Source organism: Lineus longissimus, chromosome 15 (genome assembly GCF_910592395.1).
Source record: "Lineus longissimus chromosome 15, tnLinLong1.2, whole genome shotgun sequence".
NCBI lineage: Eukaryota > Metazoa > Nemertea > Pilidiophora > Heteronemertea > Lineidae > Lineus > Lineus longissimus.
The window spans coordinates 13,900,640-13,927,012 of NC_088322.1; the positions used below are offsets into that span (position 1 = coordinate 13,900,640).

At 41.9% G+C, this 26,373-nt stretch overlaps 1 protein-coding gene across 3 annotated transcripts in view; it reads left to right on the forward strand.

The window, feature by feature from the left end:
- LOC135500027 (uncharacterized) overlaps positions 1 to 26,373 on the forward strand; it is a 53,262-nt gene that overhangs the window by 18,419 nt on the left and 8,470 nt on the right. For all 3 annotated transcript variants that reach the window (XM_064791178.1, XM_064791175.1, XM_064791176.1), the window contains exons 2-9: positions 8,875 to 9,099; positions 13,528 to 13,617; positions 13,950 to 14,123; positions 14,419 to 14,625; positions 15,060 to 15,203; positions 15,540 to 18,197; positions 18,599 to 18,745; positions 18,927 to 20,552. In XM_064791178.1, the coding sequence (XP_064647248.1) occupies positions 8,875 to 9,099; positions 13,528 to 13,617; positions 13,950 to 14,123; positions 14,419 to 14,625; positions 15,060 to 15,203; positions 15,540 to 18,197; positions 18,599 to 18,745; positions 18,927 to 20,552 (5,271 nt within the window). The remainder of the gene's footprint in view (positions 1 to 8,874; positions 9,100 to 13,527; positions 13,618 to 13,949; positions 14,124 to 14,418; positions 14,626 to 15,059; positions 15,204 to 15,539; positions 18,198 to 18,598; positions 18,746 to 18,926; positions 20,553 to 26,373) is intronic.

The following is a 26,373-nucleotide window of genomic DNA, read 5'->3' on the forward strand; positions in this document are numbered from 1 at the left end:
TATGTCTTGCCTTGTCATCCTGTGGCTGATCAAGCTGTGGGAGCCTGAGGCACTACAAGTCAGGTATTGTGGTGATCACTCAATCTTTGCTCAATCATCTGTGAAGGAATTATCATAACGGTTTCATGCCCATTCTGTATATACCTGTATGAATATGTGCTTTGAGCAACCTTGCACAGTTGGTGAGATTAGTGGTGACTAATATTGGCCTGTCTGACATGTGTTCCAGTCTCTCAGGCTAATTGACCACAGGGAGTCAGGAAGATGGTGATAAGACCTGTATCCGACATCTGATGGGAACAGGCAAGGTGTCCTATTTATAGAAATGTCCTTTAAGAAGCTAGACCTTGTTGGCATCCTTGGGAAGGGTGATGAAACAGCTGATGAAAATACAAGGAGTAGGCCTACAAAGAAACAGGATTTTGCTTGCATCCTTGGACAGGGAACTTAGCACTTGAAGAGCCTGCATCTGACAGGCAGTGCGTCTGTGTTTCGAAATGTTCGTTGAGAAACGAGATGTTGCATCCTTGGGCAAGAAACTATATCCTACCCCACCTCTGTTCTTAAAGGAAATGCTTTGTGACCATATCTGGTTAATTCTTGTCATGCCAGTCTCAGTTATAGGCTGACACTGTTGTATAATATTGAGGTTTGATCACTCTTCTTGTCAGAATTTTGCAAAGCTCTGTCAAAATCATGCTGCAGACACAACTGTAGAGAGTTAGTGTTGCTTCACAAGTTACATCTGAGTTACATCTGAACAGTACTGTTGGGATTTCTGGATGATTGAGCATGAGCTGTATGTGAAGTCTGGAGTATTTCGAGAAAGAAACAAAATAGCAGGTCATCTCAAAAAAAGCTAATGGATGCTGCTATTCGTAGACTACACATTTTTAGTAGCTGTGAGGTATAAGTGGTCCCTGCTGGTACTGCCTCAGAAAAAAGCATTTGGGTCACTTGAAACTTTTAGTCAAACTTAATTATGCGTCATAAATGCAATTAAAGTGGCCTGTTGCTTTTGTATAAGCAGCTATAAACTGTTTTAATATCTAATTGACATAAGAATTCTAATTATGTGGATGCCAGGAGGGGGGGGGGCCGTTGACCTCATTCCCAATGATTTGTGAGTCTTGATACTGCACTGGTCAGAGGTATTTCATGCTCTCTTCTACCATTCATATGCTTTGGCCGTAGCAGGTTTTTTGGTAATGTGGGGACAACTCTTTCGTTCTTTGTCCGCGAAACACATCTTTTTGTGATCCTTTGGGGCATTCGGTCATGCTCCTCTCTCTGTAGTGACAGCCTGCAGTTTGTGAGTAATTCTTTCGAGATGGAGGGTCCGTGAGCCAATGCAATTATTTATCAAACCATATTACATTTTGTAGTTGTTCAAAAAAGCCTGATTATTTTACTTATTTTGTACATGTTTATGTTTGCACCCGGCCGCGCATCTGATGTAGGGTAGAGAAGAGCACAAAAACGAGGCTTCCATCCATTCAGAGCATATGGCAATTAATAATTATGGTCATTATCATCACAAATGGTAATGAGAATACCTTCCTTAGCGTCTCAAATTTCACCCCACCGTTAAAAATCGCCTTGATTTTTCATTGTTTAAAAAATAGCATCCATCTCCATCCTTTGGTTTCCATGGTAACAAAAAGTGTTTTTGCCTCCAAATGTGATGGGCAGCTATCATTTCATACACTTGATGTGTAGAGATCGACGTGTCCCGGCCCCATTGTTGGTTCAAATTGGTGGTTATACCAACAATGTCGTTTGATGACTCATCCGCTTCCAGCTGTGCTGCCGGCCGATTCTTTGTCAACACGTTCAATGGAGTTCGTGAGATTTTCTGTCAAACCTCAAAAAATCGTGCGATTCAAAAAGATACTTTGTTGAGAATTTCGACAAATAGCGCAGCTGTAAACATTTCTCCTTCAATGAGAACAGGTTGTCTCATCATTTCTGTCCCAATCCGCGCCAATTTCAGATCAGTGTCTGAGCGCTTCTCTGCTCCATATGTGGATTAACTTCTGCTGAGCTTACGACCAGTCAAAACAGAGTTGATGATAGGATTTATGCCACTAAAAGCTGAGATATACTCTTCTCCATGCCAGAGCCAGCTCAGGTAAACATTATAAAGCTTCTTACAGTCCCTATCACAATTGACATCCCTTAATACTTGCATGTTCGTGACATCTGGGCGGAAATCATGCACAGACTTATAGGTTGTGCATAGGATATGTGAAGCTGAAGAGATGTCAGTTGTGACTGGGACTGTACATGTGCTTGTCTATTTTGGAAATCACAAACTTTTTCTTGTGTCAGTCATTTATAAATAAACCACTCAGACACACATGACTTTGAAACTCATGTTTATTTACAAAAGGAGACTCTCTGTAACATAATTGTTTGTGTATTTTCTTGTGTTTTAAACCAGACCTCCATCGACCACAAAAAGTTCTCTTTCGCTTTTATTCTGAAATAGTTTTCTCTGCCAAAACCAAACTTTGTACTTTTTATCAAGATATTGATTAGGTTTAAAATTTGACCATGTCTGTTTGATTTATTTGTTTTATCTATTTGAACTATCTTGACTATCATGCAGTAGGCCTATGATCTTTCACAATCCTAAAATGAAACCAATCTACTGGAGAATGTAAGACAATGAAATGGCCTTCTTTTTCGACCATTCGACACTCTTTGATATATCACCAACCATCGACATGGTAAGACCCTTCTTGTTGATCTCTCCAATCTTGCTCGGTTCTGTTGCGTTTTGACCCACAATTCTTTGACATTGCCACTCTCTGACTTGGTATGCTGTCTTGAGAAAGATTCTGTGGAGGAAGGCTGTGTGTATAAACTACTTAGAGATATCTGGCGAGGTTTGTAGAATTATTCAAGTCGATCACAGGCACGTGGAGATAGAGCTCAATAGCCCCCATGCCCGCCCCCCCCCCCCACTGACACCACACGTAAAAGGGGGGTTGTCAGTTGAGGGGGGCTGTGGGGACTATTGAACTCTTATTTTCACTTCCCTGTGGGTCAATTTATAGTGCGAATCCCCAGTTCATACTGGAGGGAAGCCAGACGGCCACCGATGCCTCATAACTGACAAATACTGGTGAGGAATGATACATTTTGTTTGGAATCCACGCTCTCTGACTCAGAACATTCTGTAAATATGAGCAGATCAAATGTAGCCGCATCTTCAACTTGATGCCATGTTTTATCTCCAACCAGACGCTGCATGCTGCCGGGATAAGCACCTACCCACTGCCACATTTTACATGCAGCCATGGCGTTCTTGCCCACGACTTAGCATGAAACACCTTGCCGATATGCAATGCCATATTCTATAAACAACCTGCAGCAAAATTTCTTGATTGAAACTTAAATTGCTTTCTCTATAGAACCTGTGAAACTTTTAGTAACTTCACTCGAAAACCTATAAATCTTTCACCTTACTTGAATAGATTACTCGGCCTTATCAAATAGTACAGGCATTTTCGATCAGGTAATCACAAGGTATTTATGTGCTGCTTTCCTAAGATAACTGAGGAGACATATTGGCGGGTGAGACGTCTCTCTTTCCTTCCTTGTGATTTGGTCTGCTGATCTCACAAGGTTTATTAGGTTTCAAGAAATTTTGACAATCGCCATTTGTATGCAATTGCCACAATTCCTTCAGTTATACATGTAGTTAGACATTTCAACGTATAAGGCTTTGAGATGGTGAAGTATCTTCCACTGGAAGGTAGGGATAGGACTTGAGACCTAAGCTGCAAAGAGTGCATACAGACATTGCTTCATAGGTGGCATAAGGCTGGCCATCTTCAATCCCCTTTGTTGCACCTTCAAACATTTGACAAGTGTTCAGAGACTGATCCTTCATGCCCAAATTGGTGAATCTAACCACTCAACCAGGCCGACCTCAATCTAAATCCATTCATTTAGTTTGCCATTAATGTAAATTTCACACCAGCAATACATTCTGCAGTGTGCCTCAGTTGGTATCAAGCTGATGCATCGAGATATTCCCATATGCGGGTTCCATTGCCAGCATGGTCTGCAGGCGATAAACGCCAGAGTTTTTAAAGCAGGAAATGAAACCAGTGGAGAAAATGCAGAAGTTGACGCTCTAACTGTGAAGCACTGAATCTGTACACATTGCCATCTTTCCATAAGGACACACTGTTTTCTCATTACCAATAAAATACCTTTATGCTCACATGCTGGTTATTAACATGTTAGCTCTGACACCTTTTATTGGTGTGATTTAGCATCAAGTTCAGTCATAGTTGGACATAAAAATTGAAATATTTTTCATACATTTTGCATACCCGTGTACTGTGAATAGTTGAAACTTGGTTTTGAAGAATGGTAAATTATCGTGGATGTGATGCCAGTCTGGCTGGAGCCAAGGACCGAGTTTGAAATTTGTCCAGTTGTAGCCAAACGTCCCCAAAGTTGTAACAAGAAATTACAATGCTTTCTGATGCATGAAATGAAAATTTGAGTTTCGGCAAGAAATAGAATTGTAATCTTTGGATGCAATCATTTGGAAGCTCAAGAAACCAATTTAAGTCAATGTGTCTCCATTTTGCCAATGTTGCACCAGCAGTGAGAGTCCTTAAAGGGAATCAATCAGGCAGCAATAAAGTTATACAGAGTCGCCAATAGGGGTTTCTCCCATCTCAAAGCACACCAAAACTATTCATGCTTGTACAAGGAATATCTCTAGATATCCAAAACACTCATCAATATGATATCTTATCACCATCAATCGCAACCAATCCCTCTGACTTTGCATAATATGTTCACCTGAAAACTACCTAATTGACCCCCTGTTTCCCTCCTAAAGTGAGGCTGTAGGCAGGATGAATCAAGTTCTCCATCAGTTGATTTTCTAACCTTTCAAAATGCTCCACTGAGCCACTGGATATGCATACCTTTTCCTTCAGACTCTCCTCCAACGAAAAATTCCAAACTTTCCTCTCCGTTTCACGTAATCAAATCCTTCCTACTGTTTTAACATTCAATTTCACTCTTATCAGTTATTCAATATACCACCTCAATGTGAACTACTTCAGGAAAGCTTCTTCCCTAAATTCTTCGGCATTTTATCAGAAAAAGTCCGACATCAATCAGGCCTTTCGATTACATCATTTTCACACCGCTATACGGTGTAGGAAATTTGACATGTCCCCAAATTAGGCCCTGAAAAAATGTCCCCAAAATAGAAAAAAAAAAAAAAATTTTTTTTTATTTTTATTTTTTAGAAGGGGTAATTTGACCCCCTAAAGCGTTTTTGACACCTTAAATGACCAAATCTCATCCTAAATGGCCTAATTTGATACTTTTCAACCTAAAATTATGAGTTTTCAGGTGCATGTGACAATGTCAGTCAATAAGGACGTCGATGTTCAGGCAAATTGGCACGACGAAATGTCCCCAAATTAAGCTAAAAAGAAAAAAAAACATGTCCCCAAAATAGGCTAAAAAAATACAGGGTGTAGAGTTCTCCATGTAATTGAAAGGCCTGCATCAAGGTTAGACAAAAAGGAAGACCACCAGACGGTCTTGCAAAAGCCAAAGACCACTTTATGTTTGATCCAGTGGCTCAGCACCAACCAATCTTGATTGATCTACATCGTTATCATTTCAATATAACCTTACTGTACATTTATGCACAGAATCCCATACATTTTAACAGGTACATTCGTTAGATCACATGAACTTCACTTGAGAGAACTACGCAGTCTATTTTCGATTCATTGGCAGGTGTACCCCTTCTCCTTTATCGCACCCCTGATTATTTATCAGAATGAGGCTCCGCACAGTTTTTTTCAGCGTCTTTCCAATCACCTGATGATTAGGATAGTGGCCTGTTTTTATGGTCGAGATTCATTAATTGCCTCTGTATCATATTAACGACCTTTCTGAAATTTCAAATAGTGATATATCCGAAGTTAATCTTCCTCTTTAGAAATAGTTTGGGTTCAGTCAGGCGTACTCCTACACTTTAAACATGTTTCCGAGTGAGCCTCATAGCCTAGTGGTTTAAGACTAATAGGGCCTGGGTCCGATCCTGGGGGGGAACCCAGGATTGTACGTGTGACTGGAAGACGAGCAATTACCAATGAGACCTGGAGGCCTTTTGTTATGGTCAATTGTGTGTCTGGTGAAATTGCGGCAAAAACTGTAGAACTCTCAGATAATTAACTTAACTACAGCATCAAGCATCTACAGGAGTTACGCATTGTTCTGCCTAACCTCTTTCCAGACATGCGCGAATAGTCAGACAGAAGCAAGTGTGGTTATGTGACAAGCCCAAGGACATAGCGTAACATATCAATATTCGACATTATTATCATAGCCTATATCATATCTTCATGGTTCATCTTATGTATAATTACATGTATCAAACACAACAATCCAAGTTATTCAGTTAATCGTTCCATTATGATTGTTTAAAGAGGCAAACCTTCTTGATCTTGAAGCATCTCTGGAATCTTGATTGATATCTTCCGTATGATAGTGAATGAGAATGAAAGAGACCTGAATGGGCGGCTGATAAAACACAGAATGAAACAAAACGAAATGTCGAAATGAAGTGAAATCATCGAAAGGAAACGCTTTTGCAAATTACTTCCAAATTCTTATATTCTGATGGAATTCTGTAGTTGAAAATTGTGGTACTGAACACATAACATCTTAAACCAGTCATTGATCTGACTTTCCTTACTTACTTTTTCAACAAGAGTTCTTCATATCAAGGGGAGCATTTATATATATCGATATCATGTTGATGTTAATCTTCATTTCGTTTTGATGATTTCGTTTTGTTTCGATGATTTCATTTTAGGTTTCATCAATGTACAACAGGTCAATTAATGATGATTACCAATACCATACTCTGCATAACCTCTGTCAGTTTCAACACAACCTTACTTTAAGAATTGCGTGTAACTTGGTGAATTTTCATGCTTGGAGTGTGGGCATTGTTGCTCAGGCATTATGCACTGGATTCCTACTAACATTGGCAGACAGCAGCCTGTCAAGACACTATGGCTAGCATAGAAATAGACTAGGTATAACTATAGTATGGTGTCCATTACCTGAGTTATATTGGACTTTCAAAAGTGATCCATCATAAGCATTGAAATAGCTTGTAAAAGTTGAAGTTTGTGCAGGAGAGTGTCTGCACCCCAGTGAAAGGGGAGTCTGATCCAGCTTGATAGGGACACTCTATACTTCCAAACTTCTGTCTTTGATGCCTGACAGTTAAAGGGAACTGGAACCGCCAAGCCAGTTTGTATGACCTCGTTTTCATTTCCCGCGTATCGGGTGATCAGAACGAGGCATGAATGAAACATGGCGCCTAGCTGTCAATCATTGAGTGACGTCACTACTATGGAATTTACTACGAAAACTCATGAATGAAAGATCGCATAACTCACGTGATTCTCACATGATTCTCAATAATAACAAATTGAACTGTGCATGCTCGGGCACTGGGGGCGGAGCTACAAATCTGAACTCGAATAGAGGTTGGACGTTTGACTTTCTCGGGCGTTGAAAGTCGAAAAGTTCAATAAATCGCTCGGCGGTTCCAGTTCCCTTTAAAGATGCCACATGACGTTGATTGAACAGAAAGATGAGGACTCACTGATTGAAAAATACATAGAATATCATATGGAGTAGAATTTTAAAGAAGGAAACTCAAAACGGTTCAAATTTCTCCACAGTTTCTGTAAATGAACTCTAAGTGAACTCTGCCACAGTTTTATTGCACCTCTAATTGACACTTATCAGCTCTTGACGATTGAGAGCTGATTGGTCACTAATTAAACAGCAGTTTTACTCATCACTGGAGGATATATCACTCAAATCAACCATTTGACCTTGGTGGTTTTCAAGGTCATTGGCTATACTTTTTCATCATGCGAAAACAATTTATCTTGAAATTGTAACCAGTCTTGTGAATGCTCACCCACTGACTAATACTACCAATAGAAACTAAAAGATGCCACATTTGAATGAATATTTTGGTTCTGGGGGGGGGGGGGGTCCCATTGAAGGGACAACAGGGCATTACTCTGCTGGCCACTGAAATCCCACACCAAAGGTGTCCCTCTGATAGAATGATTTCAAAGGAATCAGTGACCGTTGTTGAGTCAAGTGTTTCAAACCAATTCTACACATTCATGTGACTTCAATGACAGTAGATATCACCATGAACGACAGGCTTCATCATTTCTAGTCAATTAGTGGCAATTACTAACTCTCTGATGATGTTGATGTGCTGGGTGCCTGGATGGATGCTATGGTCATCAGCTCATGATATTTAGTCACTGCCTTTTTCTCAATAAAACCATTTGTGAGTGTATTGCTTGCTGGTAGAATGCAAGTTATTTCTGAGAATATATTTATTTGTTGAATATTTATAACACAATAAGTGGAATATCTTGTAAAATGCCTGAGGGTTGTTGTGGTACCATGCTAAATGGAAATAACATAGGAACCATCTCGGAAATGTTTTTCCTTTTCTATAAAGGTCCTTGCTTGATGTAGAAGCAATGTATAGTAGTCATTCATCTCAAGGCTATATATTGAAAAAAAGACATGAGCTGTACTGGTCGGAAGTAATATTCCTTATTTTGAGATGCGATAATGAAAGCTGATTTTCAACTGCTGATTGTTTAGTCGACCGTGTGCCACACACTCGGACAAAAACTCGTCAATGATGTTGTTTCTCTTTCTAGAAATGGCCAGTTTTCTATCCTTCATTGTTCCACATATACTCGACTTCTGATGATTCTTGCGGCCAGATATTTTACCTCTGATTTCGCTTTTTCTTTCCAGAAAGAGGGCCTGATGCAGGACCTGGAGAAGGAGCGTCTCCTCCGTGCCGAGACGGAGCAGCGTCTGGCCGAGATGACCGCCGAGAGCGAGACGACAAAAACACGACTGCAGGGTCTCCAGGATGAGTTTCGGCGGATGGAGGATATGGTGCGGAGTATGGTGCAATACAAGATGAAGCTGGACCAGTTGAAACAAGAGAAAGCCAATCTGACCGTCACTTATGAGGTGAGGTTTTAAAAGTTCTTCAATGTGCCCCTCCACCTTTTTGCCAAGCTGGTGTGAATTGTGGTCCGAAAAAGGAAAACCCCAACCGATTTCTCAGGGAAGGTTTCCCATCCATTCTGCCAACAGTTCCTACTGTCCAGTAACTAAAGAATCATGGCACTCGATTGATGTCGAATACTTCGATTGATTCAGCATTTTCTCCAGCCTTGATCATCATCAATACACAAGGCAAGAAATCCCCTGCCTCTATGTACAAAGAGGCTCAAGCCAGTCTAACTCTTGAACAGTATAAGTAACCCATCCGTTCTCCTGACATCTTCAGAAACCAACAGTACAGGTCCCATTGTCAACCAACGGGAATTATAACGCTTGATGATATGGAGTACTTCGATTGATTTAGCATTCACTCCAGCCTTGGTGATTGTTTATGCATCGTGTCTTGTAAATTGATTAAGTATCGACCAGCTCATCGCACATGTTGCATTTCTGTGCAAGATATCGATTGTGTGAAAGATCTGTGGTGCGAATGCTAAGCGAATGCAGGAGAAGTCAATGTGGCACTATTCTATTGTTAAGGCAGTATGCACTCACTCAAGCAAAACGTATGGTCGATTCCACTAAAGCAGTTCACTGTTGTGGTTTGCTGCTTTTACAGGCTTTGGAGGGCCAATAACTTACATTGAGATTGATCTAATGACTGTGAGAGCTGTGCGGTTTCCCGCGTTCACTGCAGCCTAAGGCTGTTACTCATGCAGGAGCTGCTGTTTGGAGTTGATTGACATTGTAGGGTGGAAGGGCATCTTGTGGTGGTGGGAAGTGGCAGGGTGATGCGTACATCAAACAATGGTCTACTTGAATAACATCCGTTCTGTCTTCAAATGCCTAGGGCAATACTGACCGAGTGTTCAGTCTAAAAACCCAACTTCCGTCCTCCACAAATGCCCAGGTTGCATAAGCCCAGCCTGGCAAGCTCCGAAACGCTTCATGAAGTCAATTCAATTCATTTCAATGAGCTTTATGATGCAGTTACATCTGATTGATCTGATATTGACTAAAATAGCCTTGGGTGAAATGTCTCAATAAAAATAGTCATATCTTGCTTTCTGAACAAACACAAGTCTGTAGTAGGTCCATTTCCCCAGCATGGCTACATTTGGACTTGTCATGATGATATTTGAACACTTCAGTAACCACATTTCGATTAGAATAACACGACTGTTGGAATATAATATTGCCTCCAATCTTTGGAGATTCTATTTGCAATGCGAACTGCAGATAAAAGTTGCAGGGAAGTAGAGATCCCTGCCCCTGGCATCAGAGTTTCAAAGTTGCACCCACAAGTAAGCAGAGGAAGACAAAAGCTAATCAAGGAATGTTAAGATTGAGCAATACAGACATTTATCAATAATGTCTACTGTCTTCTAATCAGCGGGGTGCCCCTTCTTTCTAAGGGCGCCCTGCATTTCCGCCCGTGTTAAAGGAGAGTTTTCAATGCTTTTAGATGGAAAAAAACACAAAATTATCTGCCAGCAGGCAGGCAATGGATGCAGTAATCCAATGATTGCACGAGGAGGTAACGAGTTTCTGAATGCTGCTCTCGTCGTCTCCTACAACGCTGCACCGAGCGACTGTAGCCATGTTTATCAGCGTCGCATGATGAAGAAGTTCAAGGCCGAGATTGGCTGCCTCCAACAGAGTTATCATCACGAAGAGCAGATGCTCCGATCACAGTGATTCACGCTCCCAATCAAAATTCATAATTTGCTATTTCCGACAAATAGTTGCATAGTTTACTCAACAATGCACGTTTCTGCCGTTGTTGAGGAAATTGGTAATGATTTTCCAATTTTCGATGATTTGGTATTTCTAGCGAATTGATTTGCGCTTACGTGATGCTAGTTTCTGTGGTTGCTGAGAACCTATTAGTGGTCATTTCCAATGATTGTGAATCGGCTCCTTGACACTTAATGATCCCGTCCAAATCAAGATACATAATTTTCTGTATTTTCAACCAAAAGACATTGAGCAATTGACAACAAAATGTACTTAGTATCACTTATTGACGAGCAATCGACTTAGATCGTTGTGCATGTCTATTTCATAGCACCTGACACCTGTTATATTCCAACAGTCCAAGTTGAAATTGATCAAATCGACATCCAGAAACTTTCAATTGGTTGCTCAAAATGGTTCAATATGAGAATGAATCATTCTTGAAGCTCATCACACAAGATAATGACGTCCATTTTAGCCGTTTAGTGTCATCGAATTCTCCAAAGCGTCAATTCGCAGAAATCCATATCTGATAGATGGAAGATGACAGTTATCTCTTATAGATAATGATAAGACTTTTGTCCAGTAAGAGTGATGTGTGGGAGAATATTGGGAATCATTGAATTCTTTGGAAATACTCTTCTCGGAATCCATGTTTCCGATTATTCTCGGAAAATTCACCCCCAGTGGGATCAGATGGTGGAAATGATTTAGATTTTGTTCTGATTTGATGATGGAATGGAGTTCTAAGATCATATAAGAAAATAGGAAAGTGTCATGATCTCTGGCTGGAGGTTTGATAACCAGCTGGAATAGTGTCAAGAACTGAGAGGGGACCTAGGCTTCAGAGAAAGTGGAACCCCTGTTCTTCACACTTGAAATTTCATCAGTTTCAAAGATTATTCCAAAATGTCATGGTGAATTTCAAGGATTTGTCTTGAAGAAGAGGGATGTGCCCCTCCCTTGAGTCTGCCTATGAGAATTGTCTGTCTCTTTTATGAAAGGGCTGCTTTTGGGATAAGGATGTAATACTGCTGATGTTTTGAACCATGACGAAAGACTATGATGCATGTTACACAGTCTGAACTTCATGCCCTTGGGGTGAAAGATGCTAAAAACAAACAAAAACAGAATTCCATGCACTGGTTATACCTGTGAATAGCATATAAAGCATGCTAAACCCCCACGTGAATCTACCATGCTAACTGTCGGTAGCATCTTTAGCAAAATATTATTGCAGTAATAGTTTCTGGTTGCCGTTGTTAAAAATGATGAAGTGTGCATGCAGCTGTGAGTTTGGAATGTTGTAAGGGAATACTCGCTGGGTATGGTTTGGTGCATCCTGTCAAAACGGTTAAAAAATTGTGGTATTTTGCTCGGTCTTTATTCAAGTGTAAACAAAGTAGTTGCTCAATGACTAAAGGGCAGTGAGCATGAAAATGGAGATGAACGTGACCAGGCTTGCTCAACTTCATATCATTCCACCCATCCAGCGACTAGCTACACACAGCATGTTGCAGCTAGTCAAAAGTGGAGAGAAGTCGACCTTGGCATTTTGCTGAATGAAGTTGGATTGATGCAGCCAGCCACTCAGGAATGTGAAATGGAATACGCTGTCGGATTTGATGCAACTTGTCAAAATCTTAAAAAATATATCTTGAATTAGAGATATTTGTGGAGCCTATCAGTGTTAATGACTGCCACTCAGGAATGTTACAATGAATGTTCTATTTCATTTGATGCTTGTGGAAAAACAAAAAAAGCAAATCTTTTGCACTCGATGTCGAAGTCTATAGTATACTGGGCCTCTCTCCTGAAAAGCCTGTTGGTGCATGCAGCTGCAGCTCTGGAATCCTGAAACCTTGGCAGGATGTCCATGGTGGGTGCGTTGCTGTAAACAGCGAGGTAATCCTACTCCCCGCCTGACAACGATGAATCACCACCAGACGGAGCCACAGGTGCTAACCGCTCATAATACGGGATGATATGCTAACATGTAGTTTGTTACTGTAATGAGTCGTTAATTGGGAATATTGCGACGGGATTATGGGATGAATTGAAAATCCCGATGATTAGTCCATAGAGGGATGAGTTGTGATGTCATATCATCATCAGCCAATCTACTAGTTTTATGATATTAATAGCTCCAGTCATCTTTTTTTCCCATTGATGGATTGCTGAAGTTAGTATATTGAGGTTTCAGGTTCAGGGTACCTTTACCCGGCTGACTGATAAGGATGTACTGCAACCGACATGCAAGTCCGTCACCAGTCAGGGAAGAATTCCCCCCCTGTTTTGTGAGTGGTGACTCCTACTGACTATTGACAACTCGCAAATGAGGATCAGTTCCCAGCTGATCACCTCACACAATCTACCCAACTTGCAATGACTTTGAAAAAAATCTTCAAATTTGTACTATAGGTGCATCATGTGATACTTTTTACCTTGACTTGACTTATTTTTCATGAATTGGTTATAATACCACCCCTAAAATTTTAGGAAATGGCTTCTCCAGTGTGTCTTTCGAAAAGAATTTCAGCTAGAATCACCAGATGTTTACTGCGGGTGCATCTCAACATGACATTATGAAATGACGTCATTACATTGATTTGACAGAACTTTTCTTCATGACTATTCTGCCCTCTGTCTTTTCAGGATCACATTGACAAGTACAAGACACAGATTAGTAACTTGGAACAGGAGAATATGCTCATGATGAACAAGATTAGGAAAATGGAATCACAGGTAAGTGCGGCGCTGCCAACTCTGTCAGTTGGGTTCAATGCGTACAGTTGCCCCTGTAGTTCTGATACTAGTTTCTTGGTGTTTTAGTGTTAAAAGTGACTTTAAGAAGGCCAGTTGTCCCAACAAACATCACTTACATAAATGAAGCATGCTGGTTAGGATTATGTCTCCATGTTTATTCCATCTTAGAAGTCTGTGGAAAGACGAAAGATGCAGGAACTCTGCAGTAGCCTGAATGAATATGGAGTTGTGATTCAAGAAAATATCTGAGTCCTGACTCGAACATCTTGTTGGCACGAACCGCCTTTAAATAACCAAACATATATTTGCAGCTGAATGAGCGGCCCGATAATCCCGAGAAGTCCAAGCTCTTGATGGAACGCTTGAAGTCTCTGGAGGGGGAAAACTCGGCCCTGGTGTTGGAGAATGAGACACAGCGGCAGTCGTACGAGAAATGTCTGGATGAGATAGCCAATCAGGTTGTACAAGCTCTCATGACACAGAAGGTGAGAAAATGGGGTCGAGCAATTATTCGAACTACCTCTTCAGAATGCCGAAATCACTGAATTCAGGTGGTGGTTGCTGATGACATCAGGGCCCAGAAAATATCAAAAGGCATCCTTAGACTGTCATCATTTACCCCTATGTTGTTATGACCTTTGACATTTGTGCATGGCGTGTTATCATCGTATAATGGGGCCTCCTCAGCACTGAATTATAAACCCGGACAAGTGATGATATGATAGAAACGTCATCGCACCAGTAATTCACGAAATTATACCTAATTCGTCATATTTTCAGTGTCTGCGAGAGGAATGTCAAAAATTACAGCGGCGGGTATTCGAGTTGGAGTCACACAACAAACAACTCCAGGCACTGATGCAGACCAGATTACGACATTCGACGGATGCCACCATGATTCAGGTCATGTCTGGAAAGAAACTGACAAAGTCACGTGCCAAATCTCTCATGCTCATTGAAGGCAGCACACAAAGTCTTCCAGGACAGGTGAAGATACTTTTCAAATCTTTCAATGAGTTTCTTTGAGTACAGCTTCCTATTCTGAATACTCCGCATATGCCGCTTGTAATGATGACGTCAGTGCCATCTGTCATCAGATTAAGGAACTGACTCTCGCCTTGTTGATCAATTTGGCAGCTGGAATGCCCAGTATCCGGACTGACTAAAGACTGGTCTTGTTGTTCTTGATGATATTATGCAAGTCCCTTATGTTCAATTCTTTCGATGCAAGCTGGTTTTTAAGGTTACGACACAGTTATTGAAGTCACAAGAACTTTTCTGTTCAATCAGAGTCCATAAAGAAAATTTCCTCGAAATCAGTGATTCTTTGGAATAGTTGAGGTTGTATCAAACACACTTCAAATCCACCTCCAGAATTTGATTTTTCTCTAAAGATGACTTTGAATGTTTCTGTTTTTCAGCGGTCTTTTATTCCGCTGCGTAATAGTCTTCATCATGCCAGCAAACACACGCGCCATTACAGCAACTCAACATTCACGGGAATGGAGCCGAACGTGGACGCTTTGCCATCATCGACGATATATGATCACGATTACAATGATAACGTAAGTTGACCTGAATTAATCTAGTCCAAGCTCTTGTTTTTAAGGTAACGACACAGTTATTGAAGTCACAAGAACATTTCTGTTCAATCAGCTGCCTAATTATAAACCTGCTACGAACGCTAGAATGGCTCTCACCTAGCTATGAGCACCTGGTCCATATAGCTGGCGTCACTGATACTGTCAAATATGAAATAGGGTACGATGTTGAGATCAGTTCTATCCATCAGTAAAGTGTCTGAAACACCGTTGACTGAAGGATGCCTCGTTGATTTTTGAATCTATTCGCAATATTGAGTCGTTTTCGTGACTGAATTGAACTGTTCATTTTCATTGCAGGCATATTGCGACACTCCATGCATGCCACAGCTCAGCTCACCACCTCCCTGGTTACGAGAGAAACTCAAACTGATTCCACTCAACGACGACACTGCTTCCGACAATGCATATCAGTACCATAGCAACCTGGATGCAGAGTCCTTGACAACGAAGTTACCACGGTCACCAAAATCAGAAACTCCTGCCAAAAGTGCTGAATCAAAAATTCAACAAATTACGAGCCGTCTTTTTACCAAAGTGTTACAAACAGACAATGTTGATAAGGTGCTTAGCTCTAAAGGCCAGCATAGCAACCACTCAGGTCACCATAGCAACAAAGCTAGTTGCCATAGCAACCATTCAGCTTGCTACAGTACGACTCCAGGTGCTCAGGACTCAAGTTTTAGGAAACAACATACTCAAAATACTGCTCAGAAGTCACAAAATTTTACTTTGGACATTAATTGTTTGGCAAAACACAACATGAAAGTGCCAAACGGATCAGATCACTCCCAGAGTTGTCTACATCCGTCACCAGGTCGAGAACTGCTATGCATGAGCGACGAGTTTGAAATGAAGTTCACAGCAAATGCACCAGAGGGCATTCCGGTACTGATGAAGAACTACGACACTGATGATGAGTTGAGCGATGATGCTGAAAGTAGTTCTGGAAGTAGTTCTGATGATCAGAAACAGGACCGCCACAGCACATGTTCATCGTTCTCCTTAAACGATATTCTGGAAAACGGTCTGGATGTTTGTGGCTCTCCCAGCGATGATAATTTTAGTTTGGATAAATATCCGTTGTTTTTAGAAAATGATAAACATCGCAAGGGAAGTTTACGACGAAGTTCGTATGATGAGACATTTGGTGAAACAGAGAGTTTGAAAAGACAAATTATTCAAAATTGTAAGGCAACCATTTCTACCTCCAAATTAAGTCACAGCATTTCGGACACTAACAGTGTCAGTCGTAGCGATGGTAACTCTAGTCCGCTAAATGTGGAGTTGAAGCGGCCGATTTCGTTGGAGGTTTTGCTAGAAAGTGCAGTAAAGCGACAAGAGGAGGTGTTAAAGATAGAAACAGAAAAAGCGCTGAGTCATGATCCTGTTTTGACCTTGAAAGAGGACAAATCTCCTCCAGTTTTAGAGAGGGAGGAGGAGAAAGGTCAAAGGTCAGAACAGATTTCGTCTGATTCTAAAATCAGGGAAGAGATTGTGAAAGAGGAAGTGAGAGTTAGAGACTCTGTAAAACATATTTTTTCGTCAGGTAATTCTGATAGTGCATTTGAGGAACAAATCTTGTCCCCAGGGGAGGATGAGGAGGTGTCACAACCTCAGGCCCAGGAGGGAAAGAGAAATAACACTGGGGAAAAATCTGTGCAGAAAGAGACTGAGTGTCTGAAGGGCATTTTCGTAATCACAGAAACGTCTGAGAAATCTCCTGCAGCTGAGAGAAAGAAAGATGGCGCTGTGGCAGAGACAGAAAAGACAACCAATCAGCTTCAGCCAATTAGGTTACAGGTTCAAGTTGAAGGGCAGCGGGTTTTACGCAGCGCTTGCTCATCGCCGGGTTCCGAGTATAATTACGAACGTTCCGGAAGCGCTGACGATGGCTATTCAACGATGGCCAGTGACGTGAATCCAGAGACTTTGGAGAACTTCGCCAATGCCGTGAAGCCGGGACAGTTACCCAAAGATGGCGCTTGTAAGAGTGACTCTGCTGCGACTTTACGATCCAATGCGATAAGTACAGAGACACTGAAGGATATTCCGATCAGTCGTTCTAATAGTAAGGAGGAAGAGGAGGTATTTAAAGAGGATGTTGCTACAATAAAGCGTATTTCGTTGTGTGAGTTGAAAGAGATCAAAGAAGAAGCAAAGGAGAGTGTTTCTTCGTCAAAGTCATCGCGGAGGTCCTCGGAGGTTGAACACGGTTGTGAAGTGTTTGAGACTATCCGACGACGGAGTCGGGCTGAGAGTACTTGCAGCGTTGCGTCATCAACATCGCAGGCATCTGCTTCTAGCGTTGAAAGTACGTCCATCGGTCGCGTCTGTGACATCAAGGGCTATTTCGAAAAAGAGGCTGATAAACAGCGCCGGTCGGCAGAATCTTTGAAGAAGCGGAAAAGCCGTCCTTCATCAGAACCTGTACGATCTGTGCCAGAGTCCGACTCCTGGAAAAAGCATAAGCATTTCAGCGAAGGAGGCTGTACTCCAACTCAGGAATCTCACGCCATGTGTAGTGCAGTTTCGGAGCCGTCAAACTTTAAAATTCAGCGGCCAAATCAGATACGGTGTTCGCTGTGTCGGTCGCCGCGTAAAAAACGCAACATACGGACATCGCCGATTGACGATTGTGGTCCGAGTATCCATAGTGACACATCGCTAGCGTTCCACCAATCAGATCATGGGGATTCACACAAACTCGTCCCCATGGAGCGGGCATTCTCAGACAGTGAACTCCACAACAGTTGGATAGACAAAGCTCTCGAATCACCAGAGAACTTTCCACATAATCACACGTTTTATAAACATTTATCGGTATCCGACTTGACGGCAAGATTTGGGGGAAGAGTTCCTGGATGTGTAGCAGAATCGTCCGACTCATCACTGGAAGGTCTCGATCACATCATGCATGATGATCAGCCTCAACAGACTACGATAGAGGCCAAGCAAGTGAGTATGATTGTGTCAGTTTGTTGGGTGAAATAAAGGAAAGCTACGTGTTATTATCGGTTCACTCAATTAAGAATTGTGAATAGAACCCAATGAGAGGGGCAACTGACCAAAACGCTACAAAACTTGCACTCTTCTACTCCGTACCAACAATCCTTGTTCAAACTGACTAAAACACTGCAAAACCCATCAGATGTTCCCCCTCTCGCATATAAGTTCCTGGATTCATCTTCATCTAAAAGGCATTACACATGTGTTCACCAATCAAGCATAACTTACAAACAAAAAGTACACGTTGCCTGCACAGCAAATGTGAGAAGGCCTAGGCATTTTGTAGGCCTTCAGCGAGATCTGAAACAGTCGGAGTATCAAGCTTTCATGTTGTCTGTTTCCTATTTCAGAATGTCTTGCTGCTCTCCAGTGATTCCGACAGTGATGTCGACGCGTCAATAAACTACGTTGAATTATGGCGTAAGAACCACCTTGTTCACATGCCGGTACAACTGCCGCAGTGGGACCCCACGAAAACCATGGAGGTAGCAAAAAAGGTTAGTTTATTTTCGTGCTCTTGTGTAAAAATACAATGAGAACTTTCAGTGACGTTTTCAGTAACGAAGTCTGCCTTCTTAAAGCCTTCCGCCACAGAGTTTTTCGTGGTCAGGGTGGTGTCCTTTGGTCAGTTTTCTTCTCTAATCATGATGTCTTCATTGTAACATTTTTGCTTTCCAGCTTCTCAGTCCACCAACCAAGCGAAGGTCAGAGGTCATGAAGCCAGTGGTCAAGCAGCCAGAGGTCAATGTCAGAGCAGAACGTCACTCTTTGCCAGCATCGTTTAAAGACCTGCCGAAAAGTAGCGACCAGTTTGCACCACCAACGCCAATAGGGCCTAAGCTCCTGCCGAAAAAACGACCTATAGTGCCACCTAGGATGAAACTGGATAAACTAGACCCCAATGTGATTCTTGCTAATTCACCTCCAAGGTCACCAAGGTCACCAGTGCCGAGCGCGTCCTCGCTTTCATCTCGGACTAGGCCAACTGCCCCTTGTAGGACCTCGTCTCTGTCAGCTGAGAGACGCTCACCCTCGAAGACGCTGCCATCAAAAGATCAGAATGGGCCAAGTCGAAGTTCACTTCAAAGTAGTAAAAGCTCTGTGCAGTCGCCAAAGAAAAAGGTGCCACCTCCTGTACCAAAACGTACGTCGTCAAAACTTTCTATGCCCAATCTTTCGCCGATTAACAAACTCAACGGGCAGGTTTCAAAACTTCCAAAAGAGGGCGTTGTGTATGTGAACACTCAGGAACTAAAGGAGGAAGAGACTAGAGAAATATCGCGGTCAAAGATACCGAAATTTAACGCAGTGCTGCCACAAACTCGGATTCCTTCACCAAAACAAGGCAAAGAAACTCAAAATATGAAAATAGTTCATAACTCACAAAATTTAGAAGCTCATTCTGTGTTCTGTCAAAGGGACGTTCTTCCAGATCTTATCAGTCCAGGGTGCATGGCAGTTAAGGATTATCATCATGTGTCGCAAAATCCTCTAGCCGATGGTGTGAACATGTCCGCATGGAACGTAGAGGGGTGTAAAGCGCGTCCTTGCTCCTACGGCAGCCAACCGAAACTAACTGTCGATAATTTACAAGAGATTGACACGTCTTTGACTTTGAGTACGGAAGCCTTGCTCCCGATTGACACGCATTTTAAACGTGACTTTTACAGTCTGTGTCAAGTGGACCGCGAATCAAACCGCAGTACGCCATGCAATCTTAGTGCTGCTGCCAGTCTTGATAAATTACACAGAGTCACCATGAACGGGTCACTCGCCTCATTGAAAAATCTCCCGTGGAAAACTAACTCGGACCCGAACTGCTCGCGATTAGGAGGAGATGAGGAGGAAATTGACGAAATTTCGCAACAGATTGCTGACCTTTCAAAAACTGTTGACGACCTTCAGAAAAGTTTATCTAGTCTCAATAGCATGGACTGCGAAGCAGAAAAATGTGACAATGTCGACAATAATGACGAAAATTCTGTAAGCTGGCCCGAATTCGCTGTCTCAAACTTGAGTTCAAGTTTAAGTTCTTTAGACGTTAGTACGGCATCACTACTTGACTCTGATGCATCGTCGGACAAATACGTCTGGATGGACGACGACATCGTACCTCTTTATGATGAAATTCACGACGACACTGCTGCCTTTGATGCATCCGATGAATTCGATTGGATGAGCTTTCAGCCAATGAACATCCGTGAGGGTTCGGAGCCGCGTTACTTTGATATGGAACTGGAAATGGAACTTAAGGAGAATGATGAGCACACGGAAAATGAGACAACCGAATTCATGGATCCTGAGGTAAGAAACTGTTGTCACCTTTCAATATCTCGAATCTCTTGACACCAATTGTCACATCTGTGGGCCTATTTCAACAAGTCCGATTTCAATTCCTCTATCCTAGGGTGTTTATTGGTTCACTGTATCTTTTATTCCACCCTTGCACCACATTGTGATAGCTTACAAGATACTTCATTTGATTTCAGATGATCCAGTCAGTGTATTATTGTTTGCAGCTTTTTCTAGGGAAATTCTCTGTTATACTGGGGCCCCAATAACACACACCAGACTTCCACCTCCTGCAGAACGAAAACTCCTTTATCTGAATTACCGGAATTGCATTTGTGATGTGGGCCTTGAGTGGGAATCTGACGGCAATACTAATGTACCTTTCAAAAGTCAACCTGACAGGTGTACTGGGACTTTAAAGCGAACTGGAACCGCCAAGCCAGTTCGTATGACCTCGTTTTCATTTCCCGCGTATCGGGTGATCAGAACGAGGCATGAATGAAACATGGCGCCTAGCTGTCAATCATTCAGTGACGTCACTACTATGGAATTTACTACGAAAATTCATGAATGAACGATCGCATGACTCACGTGATTCTCACATGATTCTCAATAATAACAAATTGAACTGCGCATGCTCGGGCACTGGGGGCGGAGCTACAAATCTGAACTCGAATAGGAAGTTGGAAGTTTGACTTTCTCGGGCGGTGAAAGTCGAAAAGTTGAATAAATCGCTCGGCGGTTCCAGTTCGCTTTAAGGGGTGATAATGTTGCCAATCCATCTCCACTAATGGAACTGTTCATTCATCTCCTGAAACTGTGGGGCTAGTGGTTACTATGGTAACTAGTACTTCCTTTCTCAGATGTATCCTGCAACTTTGCTAAGAATCTTAGCAAGATTCTAGCTGAAGCCATTTCGCGACTGTTGGGGTTAGATTGTGGATGAGTTTATCAAGTGGGTTTTGAATTCATCCTGTTACACAGAATGGAAGATGTGTGCGGCATCTTAATCAATTCTAATGGGCTTTTGATGTTGAGTTGAACATTTATCTCATAGATGGCAGTTGCTTGAGATCGCTCACTCCCCGACTCCCCACCAGGTTGCCGCAGAAATGTCACGTTTATTTCAACTTCCTTCAATAGCATTCCGCGATAATGAGGTCACTGCAGCTGCTGCCCTCTATTTCCCCATCGCTGAATTACAGGCAATGTCGGACAAACATGCGGTTTCGTAATGGATTCAGGCTTTCTAACTAGGGCAGTTAGATTCAATCTGGCACATGTCCGAGTGTTGGAAATACTACATAATTATTCTGAATATTTCTCTCTCTGACTCTATGGTATCATTCATGCTAAAAACAATGCAGGGTCAAAGATAATTGACTTTGAAATAAGCTCAAATGCGTAGAAATAAGTGTCGATGTCCGACTGTCACGTGACTAAAACGTCATCAATATCTTATTCAAATGACCTTGTGAGCTATAAATAGTAACGTCGCGGAATGCTATTCACCAAGTCATTTAATAGATAATCAAATGGCAAAGGGAATAGAATGCGAGACTTCAGAAACAGTTGCTAAAATCCTATCGAGTGATACACTCATATAACTCACTCCACAGAACCCTTAGTAATCTGGCAAATTGTCTTCTTGGTTTAAAACACCCATCTTTTCATTGGGCAATTGCACCCCAAACATGTTTTCTTGTGACAGATACTCCTTTCTACTCCAATCCTGCTGGTTATTGAAAACCATCTTCCTCCCCTTGTGATAGTAATGGACTATGCCACAGCTCCTTCGAGAGCCTGTTCAATGAATGTTAGCGCAGTAGCGCTGTGCTAGCATTAGCACTGTAGCGAGCCATGGTATATGATAGACTTCAGCCGTGGAATATTAGCCTAGCAATCTGTAGGCTTCATCTTAGAGTAACCAGTGTAACTCTAAGGCTTCATCAATGTGTAGAGCTGTGGTGCTTTCCGTATTATACCAGGGATTCTGACTTCTATATGGCACTTGGATCGAATGCACGCAATTGATTACAGACCAGATGTTCTGTCAAATTGATTCTGGCTGTCTATCTCGATAATCTGTGGTTTAGCTTGAGTGCTTCTAGGCACATATTGACAGTGGTGCTGCTGGATGACAGGCGGTCTCTGAGTGTGGTATTGGATGGGATTATGATGACCTTGCTTAATGTTATTCAACTGATTGATCTTGTGTCAAAAGTTTCTTTTCCTGTGGTTTATCTCATATCGGAAGAGATTGCTGTTTGTGCTTTATCCGATGGTGTGTGGATTTGAGGTTACCAGGAGCATTCTGTCGATAGGTCTATTTCAATAATCTGTCAGATCATGCTGTTCGGACAGGCAGCCGTGTTGATGTTTTTACTCATTCTCACGTGTAAATGTCATTGAAATGTTTTGCAATTCTTTCTTAATACTTCTGGCCTTGTTAGAGGATGTTGTAGATTAGCTGCTTTCCGGAACATTTCATTGTGGAATCTTTCAATTAGTGCGATTGTGTTGATGAGACGAATTGAAGGAATGTTCTTATTTGGTCGACAAGCGACGTTTCCTTTTTGTGGAATGAAACGTTTCCATTTTGATTGCTTGCCCCGTTGTTGCTGCCAGCCCTGCTTACACTCACAAACATGTGACGATGACAATTGGAGCTCAGTGTCCTGACCAAGGTTAAAAGTTAGGGTACAGGAATTGAACCTACATTCATGATCACTTAACAAAACACATGATTAGAAGAAGTCACCACTACTCCAATCAATGTTAGTGCTTGAACTTAGTTTAGGTTGCTCCCCCTATCTTTTAATCAATACAACAGCAGTGTTGTTAATCTTCCTGGCACTATACTCGCAGCGCACACACACTTGACTTGCTAACGAATCGAATCGAAAAACGAAATCCATTCCCACGTTGCCCCGCCAGATGTCGAGAGCAGAACATTGAATGATTCTGACCGGGTATCTCTAACTCGTTGGATCAATAGAGTGGGTATACGCCATATGCTCACTGGCAATGATGGTGGTTTAATGTCGTGAGAGTGTGGCCTGATACTAGTCTGCAATGCACAGCGAATTAATGACGGTGATCGTCGACGTTTATGGTGGCTTTCTGAATTTATATGCAGACGTACAATTTAATCAACTCAGGGCTGAATGGTTTGACAAGTCATGTAGCTCTTTATCATATTTGTGGAAATTTTGATTCGGAATGGTGGTGGTTTAATTGAGATATGGATAGCACAGAGCAGAGCTCGATGTAGTTGATAGTGCATTCATCGTGGTAGTCATCAGTGCTTATGCTGGCTTTGTGGAAATTCATATATGGATATGCAATTTAATCAAGTCGGGACCGAATGCTTTGGTTGTGTTAAATTGTTCATTTTGGTGCACATTTTGATTTGATTGTTATCACAGCTATGAATCTGAAGGTTTGAAGTCCACTACTTTAGGTCGTTCATCCAGAAGTGAAGTGTAAATTGGAAAGTTGTGATATTTCTCAGCTACAAAACCAGGACCAAGTCTCTCTCCTTTCTTGACATAATCGTCTTCGGTGTAACACTGTGGAAGCTATGCTCCGCCAGTGTCTCAGAAAAACCTTATTCGGAATGGTGAAGTACGTACTGGTCACTTTCGGTTTTCCTAGCTTGATGTCAAAAAAGTTGAATTTGTTACTCTGAGGAAACCTAAATGAGTCTTCTTCTCTCAGTTGGTAAGCAATAGAAACATTACAGACTAACTTAGCGCAATCGGTTTAGACAGCGTGATGTCAAGTGCTGAAGTCGTATGTGTACGCTTTTCATACCTTCCCAAAACTCGAGGTGAATGCACTTCTGTTGATGTGGATAAGCAATCCAATCTCTGTCAAAGTAGTTTCCTGTTTTGAATCAACTTCCACGATGCTAAAACTCCACCTGTTAAAAGCGGGATTTAAATCCCACCAGTTTACAGAGGTGTTCATGTGGGGAAGTTTGGATAAACATTGATAAACATCTGATACAGAGACAGTTGACTGGCTCAATCTTTGCATTTTTGGCTAGTAAAAATCACAGCGAGACTTTGAAGTTTTGCAGCTAAGGTGTCACTGTTCCTTGAAGTAATAGAGGTTCTTCTGATATGCCAATATCTACAGACATCAAATCTGACCTTGTCATTAACGGTCATTGTTGAGGGGCAGCTTTGAATGTATCAAATATCGAGTTCCGATTTTGTGATAACAGCTCACAGAACTTTGAATCCTTGTTAGAGCTTAGCTGATTCATGCACTTGCGGTGCGTGACTTAAAATCGTCGGATTATGTTAATTGAGGATTATGTTTATGAACGGATTAAGCAAGTTGCCGGATTATAGATACGGCAACAGATCAATTGAGCTGACTTGACATGTCACCGAGGATATAAATATTGCAGAGTTTATCAGTAATTCTTGATGGATTGTTCCAGAAATGGATGGCAGTTTTCAAAAAATGAAACTTGTTGACATTTGCAGTATTGGATATTTAGTGATTCATGCAGATTATGACTTTTCATGATGATTAAAATGAGAAATTACAAGAGGCTGTGGGCTACATCCCAGGACGTTGCAACAAATCGACCTATTAGTGTCAATATATCATTTTATGGCAGAGTCCAGATTATGGAGGATTAAGATCAAATAAACTGAAATAAATTTGATGACAATGCCTGGTCCCATATAACTTAGTATAGCAGTGATGATGTCAATGCTGACATTTTCAGATGGAAGTGTCAGGGGAGGAACTTGAAAAACTTGGCATCCAGTGATGCTAAATTTGATGCTAACGGTACCAGTGAAATCAAATTCTGACACTCGGATTTAGATCTACTAAGAACTTGACCCCTGAGATGTCAAACATGGAAATTCTACTTTCACAGCAGAAGTGGAGGAAGATTTCAATTGCCGTACGCCGACTCAGTTGGATTGAAATCATCAAAATCTGCCTGTATGTGTTCATTATCTTGCCAGTCCTTGGAACTGCCCTGTTCCACGAATTGAAATCACTTGTGATGTACGCAAGCAGCTATGTTCAGTGAAATATCTTACGCAGATGTGGCAGGCTGGCGGAAGAACATTGTCGATTCCCGCCGCCGCCACAGTTATAAGCCGGAGGAGGACAGCGATGGGGAATTCATACCCGGCGAACCGGAGTACAATCCCCAGGCGCCAAGGAAGAAGTCTAAAAAGGTCCGGATCATGAGCGATGCGCAATCGCGGAATCACACATCAGGGTATCAGGCAAGTGACTTCCATGATGATCCATTTGCTGGGGAACCTGGGCACGGGGTTGACAAGAAGTATAAGCGTACGCGGCACACATCACTCCCAAATTCTGACGCGTTCGGGGCAACGGATAAGGCGCAAAGGGTTAAGGACATTCTTGAGGGTAAGCAGCGCCACCATGCAGACAGAGAGGAGAGGCATAATCGGTCGAAGAGTATCAGCTCGTCAGAGAAGTACAAACAGGTGTCTCAGCCCAAGGTAAAAATGCACAATGAGCATGTGAACTTATATACCATAATCATGAGCGGGTCACTTCGTAAAAAAAGCATACAGACATGACAGAAGTGTTCTCAGCCTCGGCCTCAGATAGCAACACTAAACTTAATCTCAAAATGCACATTATTTATGTGAAATTCCACATTGTAATAACAAGCGGGTCATTGGGTATACCTCTTCTTCTTCTTCTTTTGTGACCGAACGTCTCGTCAACTTACGCAGTAAGTTGTTTTTTTTAGTAGCACTGATCGTTATTTACCAACTGGCAAAACAAGACCAGTTCAATGTGTTGATATTCCAATAACGCA